General features: G+C 36.9%; 1 protein-coding gene across 1 annotated transcript; it reads left to right on the top strand.

Moving 5' to 3' along the window:
• The first annotated feature begins 11,928 nt into the window (after positions 1 to 11,928).
• LOC137948530 (uncharacterized) lies at positions 11,929 to 12,351 on the top strand. The gene has a single exon (XM_068794616.1). The coding sequence runs from the start codon at positions 11,929 to 11,931 to the stop codon at positions 12,349 to 12,351; it is 423 nt and encodes a 140-aa protein (XP_068650717.1).
• The last annotated feature ends 3,167 nt before the right edge of the window (positions 12,352 to 15,518 follow it).

The following is a 15,518-nucleotide window of genomic DNA, read 5'->3' as shown; positions in this document are numbered from 1 at the left end:
CTTTATTGGTGGCTCAGCCCCTTCCAGTGGGTGGATTGTAGTCTCATCTCGAAATAAACAACAGGAATTTGTAGCCATTGGTGTATAATTTATGACATTATCAACAGTATCGTGTCTTAAACCCCTTACAGTAGGTGGATTTTTTATTGGGTTGGTAGGAAGTGAACAGTCGAGAGGCGCCCCGCAGTTTGGAAAAGTGGTAGCGAAGTTTCCTATTTAATCATCGGACCAGAGAGTTCTGGAGGCGTTTGATCAAGTTAATCGCTCTAAGATATACCTATAGATGGCGACAAGTTGCTTTATAGTGCCGACCATTCATTCGGAAGCCACGCACCGCAAAAGGAGACAACAAAGGGTTCGTCGTTTCAGAGAGTTGACAAAAAATGAGGAAATTTGGAGAACCTTTTGAGATCTTAGTGGGTGAACAATTATGTTCCAGCTCTTGACGAAACAATGCATTTGCTGAAATTTTTGACAAAAACGTGCAATATCTGTTCTGATGTCACAGTGGGGCGGCCGGGGCCGGGGCCGGGGACAGCACTGAGTGCTCCCCGGTGGCTGAGCTCATTAATGAAGACCATTAATTGAATATTGTTCCTACTCACTACTTTCGATACCTCCAAAATTATGAGGGTTGTAGAAAACGAGTCTGTACTTCTTTCTGCTACTGCACGCACCTTGATGAGGTTGTCATGTTTTATGGCGTTTAACATTCAGAAATCTGTCCTAGCGTTGGGACCAAACTGATATCTGCACTCTTGAGATAGTTGCCCGGCATCTCTAGATCTCGAGCTCCGATTGGCTCGTAAATTTTAACGAACCGAGCACGAATCCAGGTTCGGGTTCGGTTCGATGGCTCGAATTGTGTCGGGATCGGATCCGGAGCAGGGAGCGGGAGGGGGGGGGAATTCTTCTTCCCCTCGTCACTGCCAAGCCCCTCTCGTTGGCTGTTGTCGCCACCTCTATCGCCGTCGACAGCTGCTCGCGCGATCGCCTCTGTGGCCGTCCGTTCGATTTCTTCCTCCCTCGTCGTTACCTCTATTTTCGTCACCGCCGCCTTCATCGCAGCCGTCATCCCCGACGACAGGTCCTCGCTGGCACCGTAACCCCCTTCACTCTGCGTCGTCTCGACGGAAAACCAGAACCAAGGGAGAAATTAGGGGAGAAATTATTTCTCCCCCCTCCCCCGCGCGAAGATGATTTTGCACGTGGGAGATCTTAAAGTGAAAAAAAAATTCCTTAAAATCTCCTTCCTCATAGCTCTTGAAGAAATTGAAAATAAATGTTGAAGAAATAAATTTCTAGAAACTATTAGTCTCTCATGTTTTTTGTAAACATTTTTCTAATTGAAAATTCTTTTTAACAAAATCTTATAATTTTTTAAGTAAGATTTTCCTGCCAAGTTGGGCTAAAAAAATATATAAAAATTTTTTGAATAAATATTTGACAGTTAATGTTGTAATACTTTTAGCAAGAGACAATTTTCATTGCAATTTTGTGTTTGACATTTTATTTGATTAAAAATTTATCGATAAGTATAATAATATATTAGATTGATTATTAATTTTTATTTATTTCCCTAGAAGAGGTAATAAGAGGTCCATTTAACTTTCCTAAGAAAATTTTAAAATATTTCTTGTAATTTTATAATAAATCACTAATAGTAATAGGATTTTATTTAAAGGTTTTTTTGGGAATATGTATCATGGGAAAAATATTTCTAGTTTTTCCTAGAATATAAATTTTCAACTAGGAGCACTAAGGAGGCCGTAGTAAATTTATGGCCAGTTTCAAAAATTATAAAACAAGCTAGACAATATTTGGAGTAAAACAGATTAATATTGGTGCGTTTTAATCCATTATTGAAATTCAATCCTGAACCTCCCCTATCATTCTTTTTTTTTAAAAAATGTATGCATAATTTTATATATAATTTATATGATATATATTTTATATAGAGTATTAAATGTAGGTTAAGCTTGAACTCGATTAGAGCTCGAGCTCGAACTCAATTAAAATTGTTAGGCTCGAGTTCGATTAAAATTTTAGGTTCAAGGCTAGGGTCGACTCGAGCTCGAGTTCAAAATATTTAAATCAAGCTCGGCTTGAACAAGGTTCGGACTCAGTTGGATTCGATGTCACCCTGATGCCGATTTTAAGTAGAGGTCATTCCCAATTTTATGTAAAATATATGTATAATTTTTATATACAATTTATTTGACATGTATTTTTTTGAAAAATTTTAAATGTATGTTGGAGCATGAACTCAAGACATGTATTTTTTGAAAAGTTTTAAATGAATGTTGAAGCTCGAGCTCGACTTGAACTTGGTTAAAATTATTAGGCTCGATCTTGATAATAATTTTAGGCTCGAGCTCGTGTTCGAAATATTTAAATCAAGTTTGGCTCGAACATAGGCAGGTTCGGGCTCGGCTCGGCTTGATGCCACCCCTAATTGTGCTTATCATATCGTGGCTGATAGAACCCTAGTAAACTATTTTATTCATTTATTGGTTCGTCCCCCATTGACAGAGAGAAGGGTTACTTCATCCAATGCTCAACCAGAGACTATCCATTTGAGAATCCACCATTGTGTACTCAATAACTTTCACAACTATGCATAATGCTAATATAAAAAAAGCTTAAAAACTTGTGCAGAATTCTTGTAGCCAATAATGAGTGTATTATTGATAATGAGTGTATTATTGATGAAGGCAATATAGAAGAATCATTGGGAAGAAGAAAATAATTCACCGTGTTTTTCATTAATGAGGAGACATGTATTTATAGATTTACAACAACTGTCATATGGTGTACAACTCTTCAAATATGTGTCGTAGCTGGATACAATTTGATTTGAATTCATCCGTTATCCTTTATCTCTATCATGCCCTCACAAGTGGAGCTTCGAGAGGAGAGTCCAATCTTGGTCTTCAAGAAGAGGAAGCGTATTCGTGGAAATAGTTTGGTGAGAGTATCATCTAACTGATCACCAGATGAGACATGAGTAGCTCGAAGAACGCCACTCTTAACTTGTTCGCGAGTGAAGTGGTAATCCTAAGCAATATATTTCATGCGAGAGTGAAATATTGGATTGGAGCACATATTTTTAGCACCAACATTCTCACAATAAAGCACCAGTTGTTGTAGAAGAAAAATACCTAGTTCAGTGAGTAGAGAGCAGATCTATCAAATCTTAAATGCAGTGGTAACAACAGATGGATATTTCACCTTGGTAGATGAGTGAGCCACAATCCGTTGTTTCTTAGAACTCCAAGATATAGGATTGTGACCTAGGTAAACAAAATAGACACCTGTGGAAGTGAAATCATCCTTGTTTCTTGCCCAGTTAGCATCGAAGAACACACGGAGGGACAAAAAAGATTGTCAATGTAAGATAATACCATGATTAAGAGTACCACAAAGATATTGCAGCAAGCGCTTCACAACATCCAAGTGGTCAGTAGTAGGGCAATGCATAAATTGAGATAACGTATTCACTACATAAGCAATGTCAGGGCACGTAAGAGATAAGTATTGGAGACTACCAATAACAGTCCGATATTTAGATGGATCAAAGCGTGTCATGCCATACTGAAGTGTGAATGTAGATGATGTGGCAAGAGACATAGTTACATGCTTTGCATCGAGCAAGTAGATAAAAAATATATCGGTGTTGAGACAGAAACAATCTTTGAGAATGAGGAACAACTTCAATTCTGAGAAAGTGCGTCAAGGAGCCAAGTTCTTTGAGTGAAAATCGATAAGCAAGAAGGTGGATGAACGTTGTCATAGCTTTATCACTGTCCCCTATAATAATGATATCGTCCACATAGACTAGAATATACAACATAGTAGTTCATGTGTGAGAGATAAATAGAGAAGAGTCTGCGTGAGAGCTGGTGAAGCCAGAGGTCATAAGAAATTAGCACAACTCATGATACCAAACACATGGAGCTTGTTTGAGACCATAAATAGCTTTGTAAAGTTTGCAGAAATAGAGGGGATATCACGATCAATGAAGCCCGGTGGTTGTGCCATAACAAAACATCCTCAAACAGGGTACCTTGGGGAAATACATTAATGATATCAAGTTGCCGAAACCAACAACCACAACTTACTATAAGGCTAAGAATAATGCGAATAGTGGTAGGCTTAATAATGGGACTAAAGGTTTCATGATAATCAATTATAGGGCGTTGATGAAACTCTTTGGCATCTTAGGAAGCCTTGTACCTATCAATAGAGCCATCAAACAGATATTTAGTATGAAAAATCCATTTGCACCTAACTAGATTCCATGAGAGATCCAAGGGAACAAGTTTCCATGTCCTATTCTGAAAAAGAGCATCATACTCATCAGACATAGCTTGATGCCTTTTGGGATTGGTGAGAGCTTGAGTCATAGTTGATGGTTCAAGGTTTGCAAATGTAGGAAGTTAGGCTATGAGGTTTAATTTTTGGATGGGCTTATAAATGTTGTTTTTGGATCTGGTGACGATAATACGGGGAGGGGAGGAAGCTGGATGGGATGATGGGAGTGGGTCGGCTGATGAGGGAGGTGTGTCAGTGGGGTTAGATGCGAGGTCTTGAATGGAGCTAGTAGAGGGCACATGGATAGAAGATGTGGATGATATGCCGGTAACCGAAAGTAAGGACAAAGAGGAACACCAAAGGAAGAGTGTATCAGATGAAGAATAGTCAAGGTGAGATTGAAGTGTAGTGAATGGGGAGACTCAACAAATTTAACATGACGAGACTTATCAAGATGAGAGGTGGGTTCAAAACATAGATACAAGGAGATGAAGGAGGAGTGAGTTTGTGGAGGAGTACGGTCTAAACCACGGATAACAGAAACAACCAAAACTTTGAAGTTTAGAGTAGTTAGGAGGAGTGTCATAAAGTTTGGCATGTGGAGATGTAAGATTAAATGTGAGTGTAGGTAGACGATTGATGAGATAAACAACAGTGGAGAATGCATATGACTACTAAGATAGAGGTATGGATGCATAAGAAAGAAGAGACAAACCTATTTCGACAATATGACGATGTCATCGTTCAGAATACCCATTATGTCTAGGAGTACGTGGAGCGGACATGAGATGAGAAATACCAGTGGTAACTATAAAGCAGGCCATTGCTATATATTTCTCCCCATTATTTAAGTAGAGTGTTGTAATCCGTTTACCAAAGAAGTTTTCAACAAGAGATTTAATCCGTTTACCAAATACGTTTTCAACAAGAGATTTAAACTAGAAAAATATATCAAACACATAGATTTTCTTTTGAGAGGGTAAAACCAAATAAACTTTGTAAAGTGGTCGACAAAAATAACATTATATTTGAAATCATCAATAGAATAAATAGAGTGGTCCATATAACCGAGAAAATAATCTCAAGAGAGGAAAAAGAGACAAGAGAGGAGTTGGAGAATGGTAATTTGTGACTCTTAGTGCATCGACAAGAATTACAATTGAAATTAAAATTCAGAGGATGTGATAAATCTAACTAAAAAGTGGATACTATGTGCTTGAGAATCGTAGATGACAGATAACCTAAGCGACGATGCCACACAAATGACGTGGTCTTGACACGGGAAAAGGCGATTATTAGTGAAGATAGGACTGAGGACGACGACCACTCGTACACACCATCTTTAGTTCAAGTTTGCAAAAGTGCTGCCCACGTGCAAATATCATTCACAAGAAAAGAAGTAGGTAAAAAATCAATGGAAGTATTATTAGATTTACATAACTGAGAAATAGAAATAATTTTTTTTTTGCATAGTATGAACACAAAGAACAATATTTAAGGAAAATTTGACTGCCGATGTAGAGGTGTATTTGCAACCAGAATGAGTAATAGGAAGACCATTGCCATCACCAATCACAATATCATCATTGCCATCATAAGGAATATGTATAGATGATTACTCAAGTCGGTCGTAACATGGTATAATGCTTCACTATCCAGAAGCTAAGTAAAACCAATGGAAGAGTTGGCGGTTGCAAGATGTGCTTGTGGTTGCCATGATGTCAAAGGACGAGGTTGGTGAAGATCTTGGGTTGGTGGCAAGAGCAGTTGCATTTGACGAAAGACAGGACAAGGTGGAACGGTGTGTCATTTTTCATGACACCACTGGCAAATATCGAGGTAGGGTCGAGGCTGAGATTGACCATCCGGAGTGAAAGTGTTGGTGACACTTAAGGCAGGAGCTATCAGTGGGTGGTAGGAAAACACCCCAGCTTGTTATGGACACATAACAAGGGTTTCTTGTTGATGAGTTTTTCATGTAGTTCATCAAATGAAATTGGTGTCATGACCATTGATAATATCAACAAGAGGATTTCAATCATTGTCTAGTCCATCCAAAGTTTTCTCAGTGACATCCTCTTCATCCATAGGTTTTCTCAGGGTTGCAAGTTCATCAACATGGGTTTTAATAAACTGCTTATACTCAGAAATTATTTGAGATCACTTAATCAGATGCTTCATTTATTCCTTGATCTGCTTGATGTGACAACGTGAAAGCCGAGCATAACTACGGGCAAAGTATTCTAGGCTTCATGAGAGGTCCGTAATTGAGTGATAAGAGGAATGAGATATGACATGAGAGAGTCAACTAGAGCACAAAAAATTAGCTTGTTCTAAGGAAGCCATGTATGGTATTCGGGATTGGGAGCAGCGAGATTATTGACTATCTTTGTGGCTGAGGGCATAGGACGAGAGCCATCAATGAACTTGTAGAGATCATAACTAATAAGAATGGCTTCCATCTAAAGCTTCTAGCAAAGATAATTGATAGATGTGAGTTTGATAGAGTTATGGATGTTGATCACCGTAAGATGTATGGGTGGCTCATGGGTTTTAGGAATGGTGGCTTGAGTATCTTTAGGAGCCATGGGCACAAAGTCAAACGAGGCTTAGAGAAGCAGCATGCTATAGGTGGCAATAATACACAGTAACTAGTGGCACTGTGAGAAGAAGAGAAGCAAGCAATGAAGACGTTGCTTTTTTTTCTTTTTTCTTGTACTATCCCACGTGTGAGAGTCACACGTGCATCAAACTTCTTCTTCCCAAACTCGTCTTTAATTAGAAATTCGGATTAAATCGAAGATCGACAACATGAAAATGGGAAGAAGAAGAGGGAAGAAAAAGACCAGGCACCGACAATGACTATTTTTAGAGGCTTCGCCAAAGTTGGGGGGACGGTGAAGAGCCGAGAGTTGAAAATGTGGGACATCCAAAGCTCTTTCCAGTGGCTGAGCTGCGATCATCACTGACGCTTGGAGGCTCTGTCGGAGCTTGGATTTTGGTTAATTTTGGTGGTTCACTTCTTGAGGAGATCCAGTGATGCGGACACGATTCTTCCCCGGGCGCACCGATTTGCTTATTGAGTATTGGACACCCCGCATGGTGAATAGAGGTAGGTTTGAGAAATTGGAGGTCGTGGTATGTGATCTATCGCTAAAGGCTCTATTAGAGTTCGACTTATGCATGGACGAGAGTGTGACACATAGAGGAATATCTAGAGGGGGTTGGTAGACGTTGCAATGACAGGTAGGAGAGGGTTGTGGCTTTGGGTCTTTAGAGGGATTGATCATAGGGAGAAAATAATTGAGCCCTCTCTGATACCATATAGAAGAATAACTAGGAAGACAAATAATTCATTGTGATGAGGAGACATGTATTTATAGAGTTACAACAAGTGTAACATTTACAACTCTTCAGCTACGTGTCGTAGCTGGATACAATTTGATTTGTGTTCATCCGTTATCCTTTATCTCTATCGAGCAAGTCTTGCAATAAGCCTAAAATCTCATGGAGTCGTTCTTGGTAGATTTGAAAATGCTCTACCCCGAAAGCTATCCAAATTCAAATCCTAACCCATTGAAAATTTATATGGACCAAAGCCAACTTGATTCCATGCTTAATACAAATTTTAGATTATTGATGCTAGATCATAACAAATGATTTTTTTACATATATTTTGTTTTTTATTTAAAAAAAAAAACTTGAAAACCTTTCCATTTTATATTATGAAACTCTTAATGATTTAAGTAATAATAAATATAAATTATTTTATATTTATTATTATTATTACATTCCTTCTTGTAGTTTTAACGGTTCGTCCTTGAGTAAAAATTTATGTTTTAAAAGAATTTTTTAAATAAAATAGTATAAAACCCGAATTTGATTCAAAACCGACATAACCCCTTGTGGGCTTAAACAGGTTCCACCTTCTTTGAAAGGTTTGAATTCAAATCCTATCTTTAAAAATTTGTCTAAAATGGACAAAGGCATAGGGGGTTCGACCTAATTTGATCAAATTCTAGGTCTATAGGTAAATAGGGCCCATTGTTTAATGCATTTCATTTAATTAGGGTCATTATGGTTCAAGGATAATTTTTACTTTCAAAGTTATTTCTAATTAGGGTCATTATGGTTCAAGGATAATTTTTACTTTCAAAGTTATTTCTGGCCAGAAAAGTAACGTTAAAACACATTCTTTCGTATATGATTTATAATATAAAGTGTTATAGAGTCTTATTAAAAAACATTATATAATGAGTAACAAGACAATACATAATTTGCATGCTTCATCTAGAGTTTACTTATCATTGAGTCGAGTTTTGAAAAAGGATTTATCCATGTTAGCATTTTTCACTTTAATATTTAGCAAGTTGAGGCAATTTAAGTGGGGATGTCAATTTTTACCCATTTACTTGATTTTCTATTGACCATTCATTAATTAGAATAAAAATAGAATACAATTCTTACCTAATTATGCATTCATGTAATTTTATCTAATTACCCAATTATCCATTTACATATATTAAATAGAATATATATGGGTAACGGTTATTTAATACATGATAATTGAGTTAGGGGATACTAAAGAGAGATTCCTTCATCTAACAAATTAGTTCTTCCCATATTTTGTAGCAGTGTTGATTACTTTTCCCAACTTCATTTCAAGATAGGAAAATCAGATTGAGTTAATGTATCAAAATTATGAAATATCATTTCACAATATTGGAGCTTGTCATTTTGAGCTTTAAGGTGAGATTCATAGGTCTAGAAACGTTTTTGGTACTCAGGCTCAATTTACCTTTAATTGCTACACATTTGAAGCTTGGGAAGGTGCCTCATTGATTTGCTCATGGAAATCATATGAAGTAGTAAAAGAATCTTACACTTTGATTGAGGAGGATTTGTGGATTTCAAAGTCTTAAGTGCTTACTCTTATAACCACTCTAGAACATGTAGAAATGATGTAAGCCACATAGAGCAAATCATTGTCTCCAAAATTGGCTTGCCCATTTGGTTTCTACATGTCAAATGCCTCAAGCTAATAAGCAATTTCAAATTACTATCACATAGCTTGGGTTTGAAATATGTTTACTACTCATGGTAGTCAAGTGATATTGGATATTGTTGAAGAGCAGATATGGAAGAGTCTTACATGACTCTCATAGTAAGAAGTCTCATAGAGCCAAAACTAATATGGTGGAATCTAAGAAAATTCTCATGGAAGAAGGTCACAAAGTTATTTATGTTTAGTTATTTTATTATTCTAGGACTCATACTTTAGTGTTTAACTTTGGGTGTAACTAAGATAAATGTAGTTTAATTGTAATAGAATTCTACTTGTTTCCTCTATAATAAATATAGATGCTCATTGTACTCAAATTACATCAAGTCAGTGAGGTATTTACCTTTTTCAAAAATTTAATATGATATCAGAGTGGGTTCTATGAGTTGACTCGGTCAATCCACAAAGATAATTTAATCATTTTCTAATTTATCATCTCTAGGACTATAGGTTCATATTCTATATTTTTTCTTCATTTTTTGTTCCAATATCCGTTGTTTTCTTGGTGTTCGCACTTCAATACTAAAATTTTCATATTATAAATTATATATTGACGAAAAGATCTTCGAGTCTAATTTCCAACGCAATTTTTTTTCCAATCAATGTTTTCTAAAAAGAGAAATAGATATTTGAAGCAGCAAAGGTCAGACTTCAAGAGAGGTTCGAGCAGTAGTAGAAAACTTCAATTTTTGAGCCATTTTATATGTTAAAAAATATACATGTAAGTCAATTTTCTACCCTATCAAACAAATTCTCAATCTGAGTTTTCTAGAGCGAGATATAATTTTTGCAAGGGTCAATGGTCATACTGGTTCAAGAAGAAAGAGTATTCAATTCGGCCAGATTATAGAGTCCAAAATCTATCAAATTATTTGCCTCAAAAGAAGTATATTTTATGAAAAAATAATATACTTGAATAAAATGTATCAAAGTATAGTTTTATATGGAGAAAATTTTATGTCAATCAGATTTATATGTAAGAAAATATTCTCATTGGAGTCGACAACCATCAAACTACAATGTTAAAGAGTATGTATGGAAGAGTCTTACATGAATCTCACAACAAGAAGTGTCATAGAGCAAGAATTATTGGGGTGGAGTCTTACATGAATCTCATAGGAGGATCTCTCATAGAAGAGTCTTAGTTAAAGATATTTTAGTTATGTTAATCTTCTATTTATGTTTAGTTGTTCAATTTTTCTAGGATTTATCCTTTAGTGTTTAACTTTGGGTGTAAGTAGGATAAGGGTTATTTAATTGTAATGGAATTCCACTTGTTTTCGCTATTATAAATAAAGACTTATCGTACTCAAATTACAACAAGTTAGTGTTAGAAGATGGGCTTAAACCCACACGTCTAAGGAAGAAAACCCACATGTCCATGAGGTGGCATCTTGGTAAATAAGAAGACTTCTCATAAAGATGGCATGAAAATATAATAAAAATATTAAAATATCAATAATTAATAGCTTTTATATATTAAATATAATAAATTATACATAAAATACTAGTAAATGTATTAAAATCCATCTTATATAAAAAATAATAATATTGAAATATAAAACACTTAACTAATATGTTAATATTATGATTATTTACTATTTAATATTAATTAATTTAAAATGGATAAGATAACAAAATACTCTTATCATACATAATAAATAGAAGATTTTCATGATTCAGTTCATGTATGGGACCATGTTAAGTAAAGGCGAATCGTGGGCCAAGCCTCATGAGTGCACCACTACAACTAATGGACCACGTCGCATATAATTAGACTCCCACGTTCTCGTGTTTATCCTTCTGCCACTCGCAGAATAATCAAATCTCCAGAGTCTCGTCTCGACACCTGTTCTGATCAAATTGAGAGGAGAAAAGAGTGAAATACAAGGAACAGAAAGCACGCAAAGCCTGCGTTGCGTGCGTGATGCCCTTTAATATCTAATCCCTCTCTCAGGCCCGCATTCATTTCTGCATTGAGCTCGCATGCATTTTGCAATGCCCACTGGAACAAGGAAAGGTCACGGGAAAGGGCCTTTCTCTCATGGAGTAACTAGCTTATTATGGTATTATGATACGTAATCTACACGATAAACTGAAGTTTGCAGTAACTGGTTTGCTCTTAAGTCAGAAGTGAGAAAATTATTTTTCATGCATGAGCAGGGGCACTCGAGAACCATAATATTCAGAGCCACCAATGGAGACACGATGATGAGAGAATGCTCCAGCAATGTCAAAAGAGTTTCAACCCTTCCCTGCGAAAGTCCACCCTCTGTTAGGGTCACCATTAGCTTAGTTAAAGCAGAGTAATGGAGATGGGTCTTCTGGTTAAATGAAACCGTAGCCATCATCATTCAATTCCCTCGAGCCACTCCAAGCCTCCCATCATTTTGTTCCCCAGCTTTCTAACCGCCCCTGACTCAATGAAAATTCAACTTCAAGCAACGCCCAGAACATTCATATAGTACGCAGCTCGGTCACACTATAAAAAACCCTGACTTCCACCATCTCAGAAACCACTTTTCTGCTCCTCGCCAGTCGGAGACAAAACAATGGCAACCATCTCTTCCCTCTCTTTCTACTTCTTGCTTCTTTTCTCTTCTATCTCCTTCCTCTCCAATGTCCAATCCCAGGAATCCGGCAGAGGGCCTCACGGTCTTGCACAAGAATCTCCAATGGCATTCTCTCCCGAGGCTTTCGAATTCTTCAACCCCAAGTCTCCGGTACCCACTACTTCCTGCGCCGAATCCGACTGCGCACCTGTTTCGTCCTTCTTTAAACCAATGGTGACCAAGATGCAAGAAAGTTCGGAACCCGTCGCTCGATCGAATGGTCGCGGCATCGGAGCCCTTGGGATGGTGGGAATTGTGTTCGGGTGCGTCGTTCTGGTGGCGCTGGCAATGGGAACCTACTACGTCGTGGTAACGAGACGTGAGAATATCTCTCGCGCTAAGACCGTTCAGCCTGGTGTTTGACGTCGTTTATTAGTATTTTTATCTCGTTTTTTCTTTCTTTCTTTCTTTTTCAAGCGTGAGATTTTGTTGATGTAGGCTATACATATAAATAACTTTGTTTCAATGACTTTTACTAGTCTTAATGACACTCTTTATGGTGCATTCAAATTACTAATTAGTGGTATATACCGGGCATTCAAAAACTTTAATAATTATCACTAATGTTGGAATATTTGTTTGTATCGACCGGGCCAATCCTTGTATAAGATCCGTGGGGTTGCTTTCCTAAAAGGTTCGAGGCTTTTAGCGCACTGTATCAGAGCAGGTTGGTCCCGAGTTCGAATCCCGCTCCCACCGAATTTGTTTTGGGTTTTTTCAGGAATTTGTCCACGGGTTTTCCCCGTGCGGGGGAGTGTTGGAATATTTGTTTATATCGACCGGGCCAGTATTTGTATAAGATCTGTGGGGTTGTTTTCCTAAAAGGTTCGAGCCTTTTAGCGCACTGGTTTCAACAATAAGACTTGTGAGTTGCAACATTTCCTGTTAGTGGAGCAGAGCTTCTTTAACCAAGCCTAGCATCCTTAGATGAAGTTGTTGAAAGTTGCAAAAGTTGTTCCAATCACATGATAATCCTATAGAGCAGGTAATTAATCAGTAGGTATTACTCCAAAGTAATAAAAGGGATGATAAATTGAAGAAATATTCAAGGTTGAAGAGTCTATGAGGAGCCTACTCTAACAAAGGTGGCCCTTTTTTTAAGACACCTAGAATGGGAGACCGGCTAGACCACCAAACTGACCAGAGATCAATTAACTAGAATTAACCAAAAAAGAAAAAGTTGATTGGGAGCCTTCAAAGGAGGAGATGGATTTTTTGTTGTACCTTGATGTTCCTAACTAATGATGCTTGGCAAGTAAAGCCATTAGTGAATGAGTCGACTCCTTTCCTTGGAAAGGAGTTGATGCCTTTCTATAGAAGGAAGGAGTTAACACCTTTCCTTTGAAGGAGCCAAACTTTAAATTTCTGAAATAGCACGTACTTAAGTCTTCTTTTACCTTAAACTCCAAAATTAACACACTCCAATCGAAAACCTCGATGCTCCAGCGACAGCTGGGTGCTGGAGTCCAACATTTAACAGCGAGTCCGAGTAAATAGCACCTTCAATCCTCACATGGAAATCATAATACAAAGTGACTTCTTCAGTTGCTATTCAAGCTCCCCATCTTGAGTAACCATTGCATCTTCCATCAGATGATAGTAGGCTGGCCCGAGGAGCAGGTACCTCCATAGACTTTATTTTTCACAATTACTAAAGAGGCTACCCAGAACTTTTCTTTAAAACCTGAAACTGAGAAATATTTGAAGGATTGCCATCTTCTGTTGGTGAGTGGCTGGTGCTTCAATGCTGTGGAGGTTGCCAAGCAAAAGTTTCATACCCTAAAACTTCAGGAGCAGCAGCATCAAAATCATTGTTCAAGGAGAAGAATGATTGATCAAATCAAACAAGGTATGATCGATTAAACAGAGAGTAGTAAAGTATCCTTTAACAAGTACGATCTATCAATGAGTATAAAGAATGATCGATCATACAAAATGTGGTTGAGTCTAGAACGTGTGGTCAACCAATGGGACAACAATTGAGTCTAGTAAACTATCCTTTAATAAGTATGATCTATCAATGAGTATAAAGATTGATCAATCAAAAAAAAAAAAAAAACTGGAAGCCTTTAAACTAGAAGAAGAGTAGAGAACTAAAGAAATTTATCTGGGCTATGTAGCAATGAAAAAATATCAATCTTGTAGTAACAACAATACCAAGTAGTAATAATCGAATCCTAGAATCCCTGCTCTAATACCATGTCAAATTCTACGATTTGCATTCCTTAAACCTTGAAAGAGAGCTTTTCCTTGAGTGTTTATTAAGATAAGAAAAGAGAAGAGGACTTGGTGGAAGAGAGACTTCACAAGAGAGAAGAAGAGTGAAGACGTATGAGAGAACCAAAATTGTGTTTGAATCTCACACCCTCCTTGATATTTTTCTATAAGCATTTGAATAATTACGAAAAAGATAAATATGTCTTTGGTATAAGTAAATCATTATACATGAAGAAATAATGGGAATAGTCATCTATCAAATTCCATATCAGATCCAAAATTTTGTTTGTCTTCTTTTGTTCTATTGCAAATCTCTGTGGGTAACTAGCTTGGATTAAAAAAAAGGTGTTGATGTTGTGATGGTTATGCACCTCATTGTTTTGGTTTGTCCCACCAATGTCATCCGCTGCATTAAGCGATTGTTGATTCCTCAATTGGTTTGGTGAGGGTGGATCCCTTCTTGCAATAATTGATGCTAATTCCGATTTAGTTATCACAGATCTTCTGCAAAATACACTAGAGATGAACGAGTAGATAACTAGAATAGGCTAATTGATTATTCTACAATCGAGTGTGTGTTTGAGAGACAAAATAAAAGACTAACAAGAAATAAAGTCATTGACATAAAAAATACAAAGAGACTCATTTATGGGAAAGGAAAATATTCTCTATGGGGTGACCGAGTCAACTCATTGAACCTGCTCTGATACCATGTTGAAATTTTAAAAGATTCTAATAATTTACTTATTGTGTTCAGATTGAGTATATTTATAAAAGAGAGAATACATAAAATCAAAGTAAAACCAATTACATCTAGAATAGAAACCTAACTAGAAATAAAGTAAACAACAATTATAGAGAACTAGCAGAACTAAAACACCGTTGAAATGAAACACTTATGTGAGGGTTCCTCCCATGAGACTCTTGTAAGACTCCTCAATATTAATTCATTCATTATGAGATTTTCTTATTATGAGAGTCATGTAAGACTATTCCATTATTATCTATTCAATAGTACGTAGCTATAATCAATCATCCAAAATGGTGTGAACATGATAATCAATTATACAACAACACGACCTTCCTATAACTACTTCTTCCCCGATCTAAGTCAACTCATTTAGACTCAAATGGCTTATTTTTACCCTTCCATTAACATTAGGTTCATCCCTTTGAAGTTCAATAGTATCAATTACTTCATTCGGAAAGATCTGATAGAAATTCATAGTTTTTCCCTCATGGATTACATTGATGGATCATCTACTCCATCCCCCAATTTAGTTACCAAAACTGAGGATGGAGAGGTTAGATCC

This window comes from Aristolochia californica, unplaced genomic scaffold (genome assembly GCF_029961685.1).
Source record: "Aristolochia californica isolate CCGP_79_NKW_82.1479 unplaced genomic scaffold, dmAriCali1.0.hap1 SCAF_1, whole genome shotgun sequence".
NCBI classification, from domain to species: Eukaryota; Viridiplantae; Streptophyta; class Magnoliopsida; order Piperales; family Aristolochiaceae; genus Aristolochia; species Aristolochia californica.
The sequence above is the reverse complement of the archived record's forward strand: the minus strand, read 5'-3'. Positions and strand labels throughout refer to the sequence as shown.

Bases quoted from the DNA above. Each gene is read 5' to 3' on its own strand.
- LOC137948530 (XM_068794616.1), top strand. From the start codon at position 11,929: ATGGCAACCATCTCTTCCCTCTCTTTCTACTTCTTGCTTCTTTTCTCT.